General features: G+C 34.6%; 1 protein-coding gene across 1 annotated transcript in view; it reads right to left on the bottom strand.

Annotated features, from left to right (window-relative positions):
- Positions 1 to 13979, bottom strand: part of LRRIQ1 (leucine rich repeats and IQ motif containing 1) — a gene marked incomplete at both ends in the record, with an annotated part of 187224 nt that overhangs the window by 161266 nt on the left and 11979 nt on the right. The window contains 3 exons of the mRNA XM_080935379.1: positions 478 to 2124; positions 5197 to 5271; positions 13123 to 13346. Of these exons, the coding sequence (XP_080791505.1) occupies positions 478 to 2124; positions 5197 to 5271; positions 13123 to 13346 (1946 nt within the window). The remainder of the gene's footprint in view (positions 1 to 477; positions 2125 to 5196; positions 5272 to 13122; positions 13347 to 13979) is intronic.

The following is a 13979-nucleotide window of genomic DNA, read 5'->3' as shown; positions in this document are numbered from 1 at the left end:
AAAGGATTAGTAGTACTTAACTACACCATGCCTGTAGCATCTGTGTGTTTCAAGTCTTTGGGATATAGTTAAATAGCACCTCTTTCACTTCAGGGGACACTATCATGTCAATGGAGCCACAATGTTGGGCGGAATCTGGAGTAAATTCCTAGAGAGGAAAAGCACTAAGTGTTCTAATCTAATTCCAACCATGATTTCCAGATGCTCTTACAATGGCGAGATCACGGCTCAAGACACTGAAAAAATTAAATCAAAGTTCTTTCGACTGCTGAGATGGATAAGGTCCTGATCAACTTTACTTGAGAACTTAAAAATAGTAGCCCTCTGAAAGGAGACAGTATTTCATTAATATTCCATTAGCAACTGCATTTATTTTGTCGCAGAATTCTTATATATAAAACCATTGAAAGTTCAAATTTCATCATAGAAAAGCCATTTTAATCCATTCTAGAGCTAGTATTGCTTGATTATAAATACCTGCTGTAGAGTTTTCCAAGGGCCCTGCTGGAGAATGTCTGATGGATCCAAAGCAGGCACTGTATTTGGTGGGCACTTCACAAGTCTCCTTTTCTTAACAATTTTCTTAAGTTGATTTTGCTCAAAGATTTCCGTCCAAGGTGTAAATGATCTTAGCCAACCTAGTCTCCTCTCCTCAACGGAAGATAGAACTGTTAGCTGTGAAACAGAGCAAGCCAGAACATCGTTATCTTCAGGCTCTGTTTGCTTCCCTTGCTCCAGAGTTTCTTTAATCTCAGAATTAGGAAAGTCTTCCCTTTCTTCAGTGACCAAGGGGTTATTTGCACTGTGACTACCAGCTTCTTCACTGGGAGCAAGCTTGCTTGATACAGAACCCTGCAGGTTTGCCTCGTCTTCTGTATGCTTACAGGCATCTGAGTTAATGATCACAGCATCACAAGTCAGCACACTTTCTGGGGGTTGCTTAATTCTTTCTGATTTTAAGCCAGTTTCTTGATCTTTTGCTGTTACACTTCTTTCTACAGGATTGTCTGGTATCAGTGGTGGTAGAGTTTTCTGCATAAAAATAGGTTTACTATTATTCTCCTCATACCCATCCTGGTCTGTCACCTCTTTTATTTCCATCTCTTGAGCCAATCTCTTGTGATTCTTCTCGATGATTCCCTGTGTCCCATTACTGTCCCCTTCACTCAAGTCTTCATTGAATCTAAATAGTTTTGGGGTTTCTTGTGCAACATTCTCCTGTGTGGCATGTTCCACACAATCCTCTGTTAGATTTTCAGATTTCAGTTCTTGCCCCTGGCACTGTTCATTTACATTTTCCTTTAGGTCAGAGTTTTCTGAGTCGTTTTTTCGATCTACATTTTCAGTGTTGATTTCTTGGACAGCGGATTGTTCTGAACATTGGTTTTTTGATAAGTTTTTGTTCATTTTCAATTTTGGTAAACTTTCATTTTTCTCGTTCAGGTTTAATTCTGCCAAATTTGCCTGGCTTGGTTTTAATTTTATTCCTGTAGATTCCTTCAACCCAAGCTGTTCGTGCATATTTTCATTCTTGTTTAATTGATGAACTTGGGAACAAGCATCTTCTTGATTTTTTGAGTTGCTGTCCACTGACTCTTTGGCTATAGTACCCTTGCTCTTTGACATGTGCATAATAGCTCGCTGCTTGCTATGGCATTCTTCTTTCTGTAAAGCACAGGTCAGTGCTTTGTTAATGATCAGTGGTGAGTGGGCATCTTCCTTCAGTCTTTTTTCCTTGTTTCTTTGTTCTTCTCTCTTTTGTCTCAGGATGCGCTTTTTCTCTTCATATTCCCTTTCTCGTGTCCTCCTCTCCTCTAGCACTTTCTTCTTCTTCTCCTCCTCTATCCTCTGTTCCTCCTCAATTCTTCTCCTCCTTTCCTCCTCCTTCTGTCGGATCTTTGCCTCCTTCTCTTTTAGCTCCTGTGCTTTCCTCTTCTTCTTTTCAATTTGTTCTTTTATGATTGGGCTATATTTTCGATAAGTTACTGATGCTCTATAATTGGCTTGAATTTTTGCAGCTGCGTCATGCTGCAGTTTGAATAAACGTGCTTTTTCTTTTTCTTGTAGCTCACTTAATCTTTTTCTCTCCTCCTCCATTTGTAAATGCAAGTTTCTGATAAGTTCCTAAAATAGAGATAGTTATGAGCATCAGGTAAATCAGTAACTTTATAAGTATATTAAATGAATCACTAAACCTAAATGTGGAGTGAAATTACTTTAAAATTCCCCAAGGAAATATAGTCACTTATTTCACAGGAAATTAATTTTTAAATACATAGAATATTTGGGTCATATTGCGATGTTGATAATACAGTTAAGTTATGAGCCAATGAATTAACAAGTAACAAATTATAGGCCAATGAAAAGAATTTGAAATAAAGATGACACAGGAGACACTAAGGGGGAAACAGGCCTAAACCCAGGCAAGAGAGAGGGTCTTAGACTTTCTGACAAGATGCTATGAGAGTGTGAGCCTCAGAATAAGATCACTTCAGAAGCCGAGTGCCAGCAAGTACAGAGGGTCCTTGGACAGAAGGGAGCAGTGGCCCAGTCACACAGCTAGAAAACACATACAATAATATCATGTCTGTGAGATGGAAAATAAAAAACATTGTTAAAAGAACTCTAAAACAGAAGTAAACAGACAAAAGGGATTTAACATGTATTTAAGGAAAATCAGCATGAAGGGCAATTCACTAAGTAGGAGGAATAAACAGACGCTGAGTTAAACTCACATGAAGTTAACCTGTCAGGAAAACATGTGAACCAGAATAACTTTCTATAAAAATGAGAGGTAAGGAAGAGGGTGACACCCAGAGGGGGACTTCCCCTCTTCAAAGAGAAGGGGAAGGTGGAATTGGGGGACGACTTGAGTGAGAGGTACTGGAAAGAGGAAGGGCTGATAAGTGTTGTAAAGTAAATAAATGAATATAAAAATATAGTGCATAAAAGAGAAGTAAATGCTAAATCAAATTAGCCCCACTTTTAAAAGAAGCAGCAAATAAAAGGGAATGGTTAGGTGGTTGGTGGACTAAAAAACAATTTTTAATAGTTTGTTTCATATCAGCAAAGGTATGAAATACTTATCAGAAATAAAATAGATCAACTTGGGAAAGTTGATCTATGATCAGTAGGCATTCCAGAATAAAGATCTGAGGGGAAAGAATCAAAGGACTAGAAGTAATAGAAAAGTATATTTCTAGACAGCACCCATGGGAAAAAAGAGTGGCTCTACCTCTACACCCTGCTCTCTCAACACACATGACACAAACACACAGGTATCCAAAGCACAGAAATCGCCATGGAAACCCAGCTTACTTTCTGTTTTGTTTATATCTGGTATCTTAGTAAAATATTTGACACATAATTAAAATAACTAAATATCCATGAACCAATACATAATGTGAAAATCCTAAAGCTTCATCAAGATATATAGATTAAGCATAAAATTTACCGTCACAAAAATGAGTAAGTATGCAATGAAATCCTATCATTGGATTGACAAAAGGCAAGAGAAATAAGGCTGAATTTCATGTTCAAAGAAAGTGAAAATTAAAGTAAAATAATTTTATACTGCATAAAGATTGGAAATAGTCACTATTGAAAAATGATTTTTTTCTGACATAAGTATACATAGCAGTAAATGTGAAATTAATTTAGAGAACAGAGAGACCCGGGATGTTAACACAGGAATAACAGAGTCATGGAGTCAATTCAATTGTTCTTTTTTTTACCTTAACTTTTACTTTTCTTTACTCTAAGGTCAGAGATTCGTCTTACTTGTGATGTATTTTGGGTAGAATATAGGGTGTTAATCTGGTATCTAATGTTTCCTAAGTTCTGTGAGCTGAATTTAAATAATTGCACTGCCAGAATCCAAGTTTGATTTTTCATGCTATCTATTTCTAGTTGAAGATCACTATTTTTGAATGTTCCCTTTTAAATGATATTTTCAAAAACAAGCTTTCCCCTCACTTGTCAGACAGTGATGGCATATGCCTTTAGTTAATCCCAGCACCAGCACCGGGTAGGAAGAGGCACGTGTCACACCAGGCTAGTCTACAGAGTAAGGTCTAGGACAGCCAGGGATACAGAGAGAAACTATCAAACAAAACTAAGATAACAAAACAAACAGAAAGGCTGTTGACCATCATGCTTTTAGCTGTCTCTTCTGAGTCATATACTCTCCCATTACAAAACATTACTATTATGAAGCTTCAGATCCTTTCAGTGCTGCCTGGGCTATTTTATACATTGCTTATTTTCTTACCCTCATTTAACACTAGATTTTTCTTTTTTAACTCTCTTCTGCTTCACTAATGCTCCAATATGTCAAATATATTCTCATAGTCATTCATCATTTTTAATGTTCACATTAAATTTTCATAAAACATAAAATTAATACTTTAGAACAAATTAAAATTTTCTTTAACATATTATTTGTATAACTATTTGGTTAGTAGATGAGAGTTATGGTTATTTTAATAGTCCCATATTTTCAAACACTTGGATAACATGCCATTTATAGTTGTTTTTAGTCAAATGAATTTTTCTATCTACCTGTCTTGTAATTTCTACATAAATATGTGTATACACAAATACATACATATATGCATGCATTTGTGTATATGTGCATATGTGTGTATATGTATACATGTGTATATATGTATATACGAGTATACATACATTTTCCAGTCCTAGATTATCAGGACTGAATAAAGGTAAATTCAAAAAAAAAATAAAGAAAGAAAGCAATGTTTAGTTGAATAACAGTAATTTGTCTACTCTATATGGGCGATTTAAATGGTAAATTTTATATACTTTACGTTTGTAAGTTTTTAAGTAAGATTATGTAAACATTTTAATGACAAGTAAAATAACCTGAAATATGTATGATAACTATGATTAACTTAAGTTCAAAACCTTTTTACATATTCAAATAATTGTGTCAAAATACACTAATGTTTCTTCAAGGTTTCAAAAACTATGAAATGTAACTAATAGTACATCTAATTTTAAAATTAGAATTTTATTTTATAAAGATATATTCATTGAACTAACATTTATAGAATATTTTTTCAATGAAAATTTCTAAAGTTATAGGCTATATTATCTTAAAATTTCATTATTTTAAAAACATAATAGTTTGGTTCAATTAGAGAATAGCAGTATATGAATACAAACGAATAAACATACCTCATGCTGTCTGTATTTTTCTTTCCATATTTTCTCTTCCTTATGGAGTTCATCATTCATTTTGTCTTGGTCTTGCTAAATATAAAATAAAATCAAAATATTGTTATAGTCAAATATCAAATAACATACTTAATATATCAATTTATCAATATTTTCATATATTTATAAATAATGATTTCATGTGACAAGCTCCCTGAGGTTAACTAAAACACTCCTGAATGATTTAAAAATAATAAAACAAGAGTGAAAACTCAACCTAAAAAAAAATAAAAAGGCCAAACTGCTGAAGGTGTCATTGTGCAGAATCTCATACTGTACTACAGGCTTCAGAGATACAGCAATAAAAAACCCATGGTACTGACACAAAAGTAGACACGTGGTTCAATGGGATCAAATTGAAAAAACAGACATAATGTACATATCTATGGAAACCTGAGTTTTTAAAAAGAAGCCAGAAAGACATACTGGAAGAAAGATAGCATTTTTAACAAATAATACCTGATGAATTGGATGGCTTATGTAGAAGAATGCAAATAGAACAAGTCATATCACCCTGAAAATAATTAACTTTAAACCAATCAAATACATGAACCGGAGGACAAATATATGGAATCTGACAGAACAGAACGTGATGTCATTGGCACAAGAAAAGACTTTCTGAACTGAACAAACATGAACAACAATTAACAAATGGGACCTCATGAAATTCTAAAGCATCTATAATGACAATGTCATTTAGACTAATGAGCAGGCTACTGATGAGAAAAAATTGTTTTAACAACCATACATCTGATAGAAAACAAACATCTAAAATATGTGTAAAGAATGCAAAAACACTACATCAAGCAATGGGGTACAAATCTAAAGAGATTGCTGAAAAGAGGAAACTAAAATGGCTGAGAAGCACCTAAAGACATATTCAACATCCTTGGTCATCAGGAAAATGCAAATCAAAACTACTTTAAGATTTCACCTTAACAACAGTCAATTTAGCCAAATTAAAAAACAATGACGTACCATGCTGGCAAGATTATGGAGTAAGAGGGGCCGTCATCCACAGCTGGTGGGACTACAAACTTGTACACAACTTTGGAAATCAGTGTGGTGATTTCTCAGGAATCTGGGAATCTAACAACCCTCAAGATCCAGTTATGAGTTTGGGCACAAATCTCAATGACATTCCATCTTTCCCTATACATCATAGTCAGAATAGATGTCTGCCAATGGTTGAATGGATAAAGAAATTGGGATACATTCAAAAAATGAAATAATGATTGCCTGTTAAAAATGAAATGATGAAATACACAGGTAAATGGATGGAGCTAGAAAAAAATATTTTGAGTGAGATGATAATGGAGATCCAGAAAGGAATAAGGTAAGCATTGACTTTGATAGGGATGCTAGCTGCTGAATCCTTAATAAGTATGCCACAATGTGTAGAACAAAATAGTTTAGGTATAGAGTAAGGGACAAGGGGGAAGGGATAGCTTTCTCTAGGATGGGGAAATAGCATAGACACAAGTAGACTTGCTTAGAGACTGTAATGGGGGACCTAACAGCAGGGAAAGAGAGGGTAAGGAAGGAAATATTTAAAATTAAGGCTATTCACGGGGTGTTGAGGTAACTTAATAGATTCAATATATATGTGTGTGTTTGTGTGTCTGTATGTGCATGTATGAATGTCATATACATATCTGAAGATGAACAAAATTAAATCACAAAATCATGGGAGAGACGGAGCCCCAACTGAACATTTATAATCAACAAATGATGCCTATTTTACCTGAAATAGACAACTTAATGATGAACCCCCAAACAAGCCAGGCTATTGCTAAGGTAGCTGGCAAATCTTCATAAACTGAGGCTGAAGACAATGTCAACATAACTCACTGAACAGGGAGAAATGCAGCTGGTGTCTATCCTGGGAATATAGACTGAGATTCACAAGGGTACTAAAAGATACTCTGTACACCACCAAGAGGAAAGGCTACAGCCCATATATAAATCCTTCAGTATTCAATGCTGTCCTGTCTGTGACCTATGCCTTGTGCAATACTGGTACAAAGCTTATAGTAACCAATCAATATCTGATTTTATGTTACACTTCACTCCACTAGAAGGATCCCATACCCGATGCTGACTGATTGGGAAGCCAAAAACCTGAGCCACAGACCTAAAAAAAAATTCAAATAACACAGTTTTGCTAAAGGGACATCATAATAAAAATGATTCCTAATCATATTCAGCTATATTTAATCCATCTGTGACTTGGTCTTCCATTAGCAGAAAAGCCTCTTAGTGCAGCAGGAGAGCAGTTAGAGAATTCAAATCCAGAGAATGAGAGACCTTAAACCACTCTGCCCTTAAAGGAAAGGCTCCATCAAATTCCTCCCCTCAGGACTCAGAGAATTCTGCAGAAGAGGAAAAAGAAAGATCATAAGAACCAATGGGTATGAAGAACACAAAAAAATGAGAGACATCTAGATAAAGCAGGACTGGGGAACATATGAACTCAGAGACTATAGCAGCATGCTTGAATCTGAATCAGATAGGATCCCTAAACAGAAAGATGTACACAAGCCATCATCCCTAGCCCAGAACCTATCTCAAGTTGATAACTACTTTAAAATAAAAGTCAGTTTTCTTCAAGGAAGTTTCACTGAGGAAAAAAGCTACTTTTAATTTTAGAGCCCATCAGCAGCAGTAGATAGGGAACACAAGATAAATGTAAAGGCATCTTCAGAGGTTTGTGTGTGTGTGTGTGTGTGTGTGTGTGTGTGTGTGTGTGTGTGTGATAACATTAATTCATAACATTTATTATATATTCTGTAATAATAATAATAATGAATAGTAGAAGTAGCAGTAACATTAGTAGTAGTCTGTGTATACTATAGCTTCTGTTTTTTTTTTTTTTTTGTTTTTATGAAAATTCCTGACTGTATGACAGTGTGTGAGTCTACATGTATTTCTTGTGCTTTTTCTTTGTCACTTTTTATTTGGTTATTTTTCCTAGTCTGTTTTTGTTTAATTTTTTTTAATTTTGTTTTATTATTATTACTTATGTTGCTTGTTTTCTAATGAGTGAGAGAAAAAAAGGATATGGAGCTGGATAAGAGGAGAGTTAGGGAGGGATGTTGTATGAAGAAAAAATACTACCTTCTTTAAAATAATTTTTAATGTATGTTCTGTGAATTATGTACTAGTTGTGTGGTCTTTGCACAGGATTAACATTTAAAAATAGTTCTTTAATGGCAATTGTGTAGATAAACTCTGAATACTGAAACATGATTATACAGGAAAAATACATTGCATCCAGCTTTGGATGTGTTTGTAGTAGCAAGTATCAGTAGCGGTTAAAATGTCAGATTTATACTTTCATATATGCTGGTACTGATAAGAGGTAACTATGGGTGATATCAAATAATAAAGCATAGGAAATAATGATGGAGAAAAAAACATGAGGTCTTGCAAAGCGCCATGTGTCATGGCAGAGAGAAACATATATCTAAATAGACATGGATAAAGAGTTGTTAACTTTTGTGAAGAGAATCAGAATTGGGTAAAGCAACAGAGAAGGTACACAAACAAAAGACAAATCAACATGGAAAATGTGAATATAACATTTATATATCATGTTTTGTCTTCTTGAAGATTATGATATTTGAGACAGTCATCATGAATGAAACTTACCAGACTGAGACAATAAAATGATAAAAAAGAAGTAGATAATAAAAAATCCATTACTTAAGCATCTCCTCTATTAAAGGAGATCTATGAGAATGATACCAGATTTCTCAAAAGAGAATACAAAAGCTGGAAGCTCCTGGACATATGTTATACAGACCCAAAAAGAAGACAAATGCCAGGCCAAGCTACTATACTCAGAAAAAAATTTAATTAACATAGATAGAGAAACCAAGATATCCCATGACAAAAACAAATTTACACAACATGTTTCCATAAATATTGCCCTACAAAAATAATAGATAGAAAACTTCAATGGAAGGAAGATAATGACACATTAGAAGAAGAAATTCAAAAGAAGAGAGCCACACAAACATAATTCCACATCTAACAACAAAAATAACATGGAACAACAATCACTGGTTCCTAATCTTTCAATATCAATGACTCAATTCCCTAATAAAAAAGACAGAGACTAACAGAATAGATAGGTAAAGAAAACCAACCATTTTGCACACATGCCTCAGTGACAAAGAGAGACACTACCTCAAAGTAAAAAAAAAAAAAAAAAAAAAAAAAAAAAAAAAAAAAAAAAAAAAAAGGGCTAGAAAATATTCCCAGCAAATGGTCCCAAGAAACAAGTGGAGTAACCATAAATACTGAAATAAATCTACTTTCAAAGAAAAGTTATTAAAAAGGTAAGGAAGGTCACTTCATATTCATTAACAGAAAAATCTACCAAGATGAACTCTCAATTCTGAGTATCTATGCTCCAAATGCAAGGGTACCCACACTTACTAATGAAACTTTACTGAAGGACAAAGCATATATAGTACCACACACAATAATGAAGGGAGACTACAGCTCTCAGCAATGGACAGAGACACAATGAAACTAGCAGAAGTTATGAACCAACTTCTACTGGATTTAACATGTCAACTTAAAACAAAAGAATACACCTTCTTCTCAGGACCTCATCATACCTTCTCCAAAACTGACTATATAATCAGTTATAAAACATAATTCCATGAAACAATGCCATGCATCCTATCAGATCACCACAGACTAAGGAAAGTCTTCAACAACAACAACAACAACAACAACAGCATTATTTACAATAACAACAAAGGAAGCCCACATAAACATGGAAACTGAAAATTTATACTCAATGATTATTTGGCCAAAGAAGAAATAAAGAACAAAATTTAAAACCTTTTTAAATTTAATGAAAATGAAGGCAAAACATACCCAAACTAATGGAATATAATGAAAGCAGTGCCAAGAGGAAAACTCATAGCTCTGAGTGCCTCCAAAAAGAAACTGGAGAGAGCATACACTAGAAGCTTAACAACACACCTGAAAGCTCTAGATCAGAAGGTGGATCCCCCAGTCCTTCTTAGAAGGGAGAACAAAACACTCATGGGATAAAATAAAGGGACAAATAGAGAAGCAGTGATTGGAGAAAAGATCACTCAGAGACTGCCTCATCAGGGAATCCACCCCATGTGTGGCCACTAAACCCCAGCACTACTGCTGATGCTAAGTAGCGCTTACTGGCAAGAACTTGATATGGATGCAGCTTCAGAGGCTCTGCCAGAACCATACTGATACAGAAGAGGATACTTGCAGCTATTCACCAAACTGAACATGGGGACACTAATGAAGGTGCTAGAGAAATGACTGAAGGCACTGAAATGGTCTCCAATGCCATGGAAAGAACAAAATTATCACCTAACCAAACCAACCACAGCTCCCAGGGACTGAAACAAACCAATGAGTTTGCACAAAGAGACCCATTGCCCCAGGTGCATATGCAGCAGAGGACAGCATTCTCTGACATCAATAGGAAGGGAGGCATTTGGTCCAGCGAAGGCTTATTTTCCTAGTCTAGGGTATTGCCAATGCACGGAGGTAGGATATGGTGGTTGGATGAGTGAGTACCTTTATGGAGGTAAGCAGAGAGGGAGAGGGAATGTCAGTGGGGGCCAAAAGGATAACATTTGAAATGTAAATACAAAGAATATCCAATAAAAAAGAAAAAAAATGAAGTCCAAGTGAATCAAGGACCTTTATATAAAACCAAATACACTGAAGCTAAATTAGAAAAGGGGAAAGTGCCTTGAACACATATACATAGGGGAATTTTTTTTTTCTGAACTGAACACCAATGGCTTATGCTCTAAGTTCAAGGATTGACAAATGGGACCTTACAAAACTGCAAAGCTTCAGTAAGGTAAAGGACTCACTGTCAATGAGACAAAACATCAACCAACAGATTGGGAAAATATGTTTACCAATCCTATACCTGATAGAGGGTTAATATCCAATATATAGAAAGAACTTAGGAAGTTAGACTGCAGAGAAGCAAATAATCCTTTTAAAAATGGGGTACATAACTAATGTTCAATATCCTTAGTTATCAGGAAAATGAAAATCAAACGGTCTTGAGATTCTACCTCACACCAGTCAGAATGACTAAGATCAAATACCCAGGTGGCTACAGATGCTTGCAAGAATGTGGAGAAAGAGGAACACTCCTCCATTGTTGTTGGGATTACAAACTAGTAAAATTACTCTGGAAATCAGTCTGGCAGATCCTCAGAAAATAGAACATAGTACTACTTAAGGACCCAGCTATACCACTCCTGGACATATATTCCAAAGATGCTCCAATATATAATAAGCACACATGCTCCACAATGTTCATAGCAGCCTTATTTATAATAGCCAGAAGCTAAATGGAACCCAGATGTTCTTCAACAGAATAATCTATATAGAAATTGTGGTACATATACACAATGAAGGACTACTCTATTAAAAGCAGTGGCTTTATTAAATTATTATGCAAATGGATAGAACTAGAAAATATTGTGTGTGTGGTAGCCCATTCACAATAGAACATACATAGTATGCACTCACTGATAAGTGGATATTAGATGAAAAGCTTGGAATATCCAAGATAGAGTTCACATAGCATATAACGCTTAAGAAGAAGGAAGACCAAAGTACAGATGTTTCAGTCCTTAGAAAGGGAAACAAAATACTCACGGAGTGAAATACAGAAACAAAGTGTGGAGCATGAACTGAAGAAAAGATCATTCAGAGACTCCACCACCTGGGCATCCCTCCCATATGCATCTACTAAACCCAGTCACTATTGCTGATGCCAAGAAGTGCTTGCTGACAGGACTATTGGGGAGAAAGTAAATTACATACTTTAATTCATTATGAGAATGTTGAACATTCTAAAGCAAAGACTTCTAAACCACAAAGCATACTAAAGTACATATTAGGAATTCATTAGGTCTACAAAGAACTAATTTTCTTTTATCAGAATTTTATTAAAAAATCAATCTCAGTTTCAAAAAGTAAGTTACAACCATTCACAACAGAGACTGGTATAATTTAAAAATGCACCTGAGGATTTTTTTTGTCTTCCAGTGGTAACAAAAGGAGACAACTAGCTTATTAGAATTTAGTAGTCACTATTCTCTACAACTTAAAGCATCACTCTTCAAATTGAAAAAGAATTTCAGTATAAGCTAGTAAATACTGTTCTAATTATCTCCAAGTAGAGCATTTAAAATGAAATCTGTATAATGCAGACCAACCTTATTTAGTGAAAGACAAAAAATGATCTTGTCTCTATATAGACATGCAATCCAACTTCCAAATTCTATCAGTTTACCTACCAGTTTATCAATGTTAGAATGATTTGACTCTACAAAACTCAGTTTCAACACACCCAACGAATTGAAAAACAAACAGAAGACTCCACCTACAGTGAAAAATTTTAGCTTAATTTAGGGGTAGGCCCGAGAATGTCACCTAAATTACCCAGCCACTTTACCTTAATATATCTTATATAATGTACCATATGTCAGACAATACAAAGAATACATTATATAATCAAAGAAACTGTCTTTTCCTATGATTCAAAAGGTATTAAAAAGTAATATGTTGTATTGCAAATTTCAAATTATTTGTGATATCCCTTGAAATTCTGTAAACCCCAGAGGGCTCCAAGGTCAGAAGTTCACACCCGAAATTCTGATGGAGTTTATGCAAACTAATCTAGGTATTAAAGACTTGATCCATGGTCAGGAATTTCCCTTGACAAGAGTAATTAAAAGCCATTGAGTAATCTTCACTTATGTTCCAGACATCAGTATGTTTCAGAGGGTAGCTACGCTCTTAGAGAATGTTTCATACCTATGTTCTTAGGTATGAAAATTATCATACCTTCTGAAGATTTTCTAATTTTTTCTTTTCAACTTCGAACTTTCTTATCCAGCACTGTCTCTTTTCATCTTCCTCTTGAAAGTTCTGTTTTTCTCTGTCACTCTGAGCTTCCAGAGTTTCTTTATCTTTTACTTCTAGTTCTTGCTGTTTGTCCTGCCAAGCTTCAAAAGATTTTCTACATTGTTCTTCTACTTCACAGTATCCAAAACTCAAATCAGCCTCATCTGCATTCATTCAAAGAAATAAAAATACTATTTTTGAGATCAAACCTATTATATTTGTCTATTTTGCAATAAAAACATAATGTAAAAACATATAACCAATGCAAAAGAACATACATTTTTAGTTGTAAATGGATGTCAACAGCCATGCAATGGCGCAAATATGCAATTTCATCCAATTATATGCAAAAATTCTATTACTGTCAAATAAATTTCCTTAAAATGCTCTCTAAAGTTTAAAATAATGTTGTATGCTTGGGTGTGTCTTCACATACAAAGCTAAGTGCTACAGTTTCGAGATATTCAGGACTGTTTTGGTTAACTGACTGCTTGTTTATTCATATGAATTTTAAGATTTTTTAAAATCTCTGTGGAGAATTAGATTGTAACATTGAAGGAAATTACAGTGAATTTTTTAATGCTTTGGGGATTATGCTTATTTTCATAATATTAATGCTACCAACCCATGTATAAAGGGATCTTCCTTGTCTTGTGATGTGCTCTTCAGTTCCTTTTGTCAGTGTTTTTTCTTAGTATTCACTTTGTCTTTTGATTTTTATACATGAGTACATAAAGTTTTTCCTTGGATGCTATATGCTGGCTTGTTTTATTTCAACTTTACAGAAACTAAAGTCA

This window comes from Micromys minutus, assembly GCF_963924665.1.
Source record: "Micromys minutus genome assembly, chromosome: 22".
NCBI classification, from domain to species: Eukaryota; Metazoa; Chordata; class Mammalia; order Rodentia; family Muridae; genus Micromys; species Micromys minutus.
Note: the sequence above shows the minus strand (reverse complement) of the source record. Positions and strands in the feature narration are given on the sequence as shown.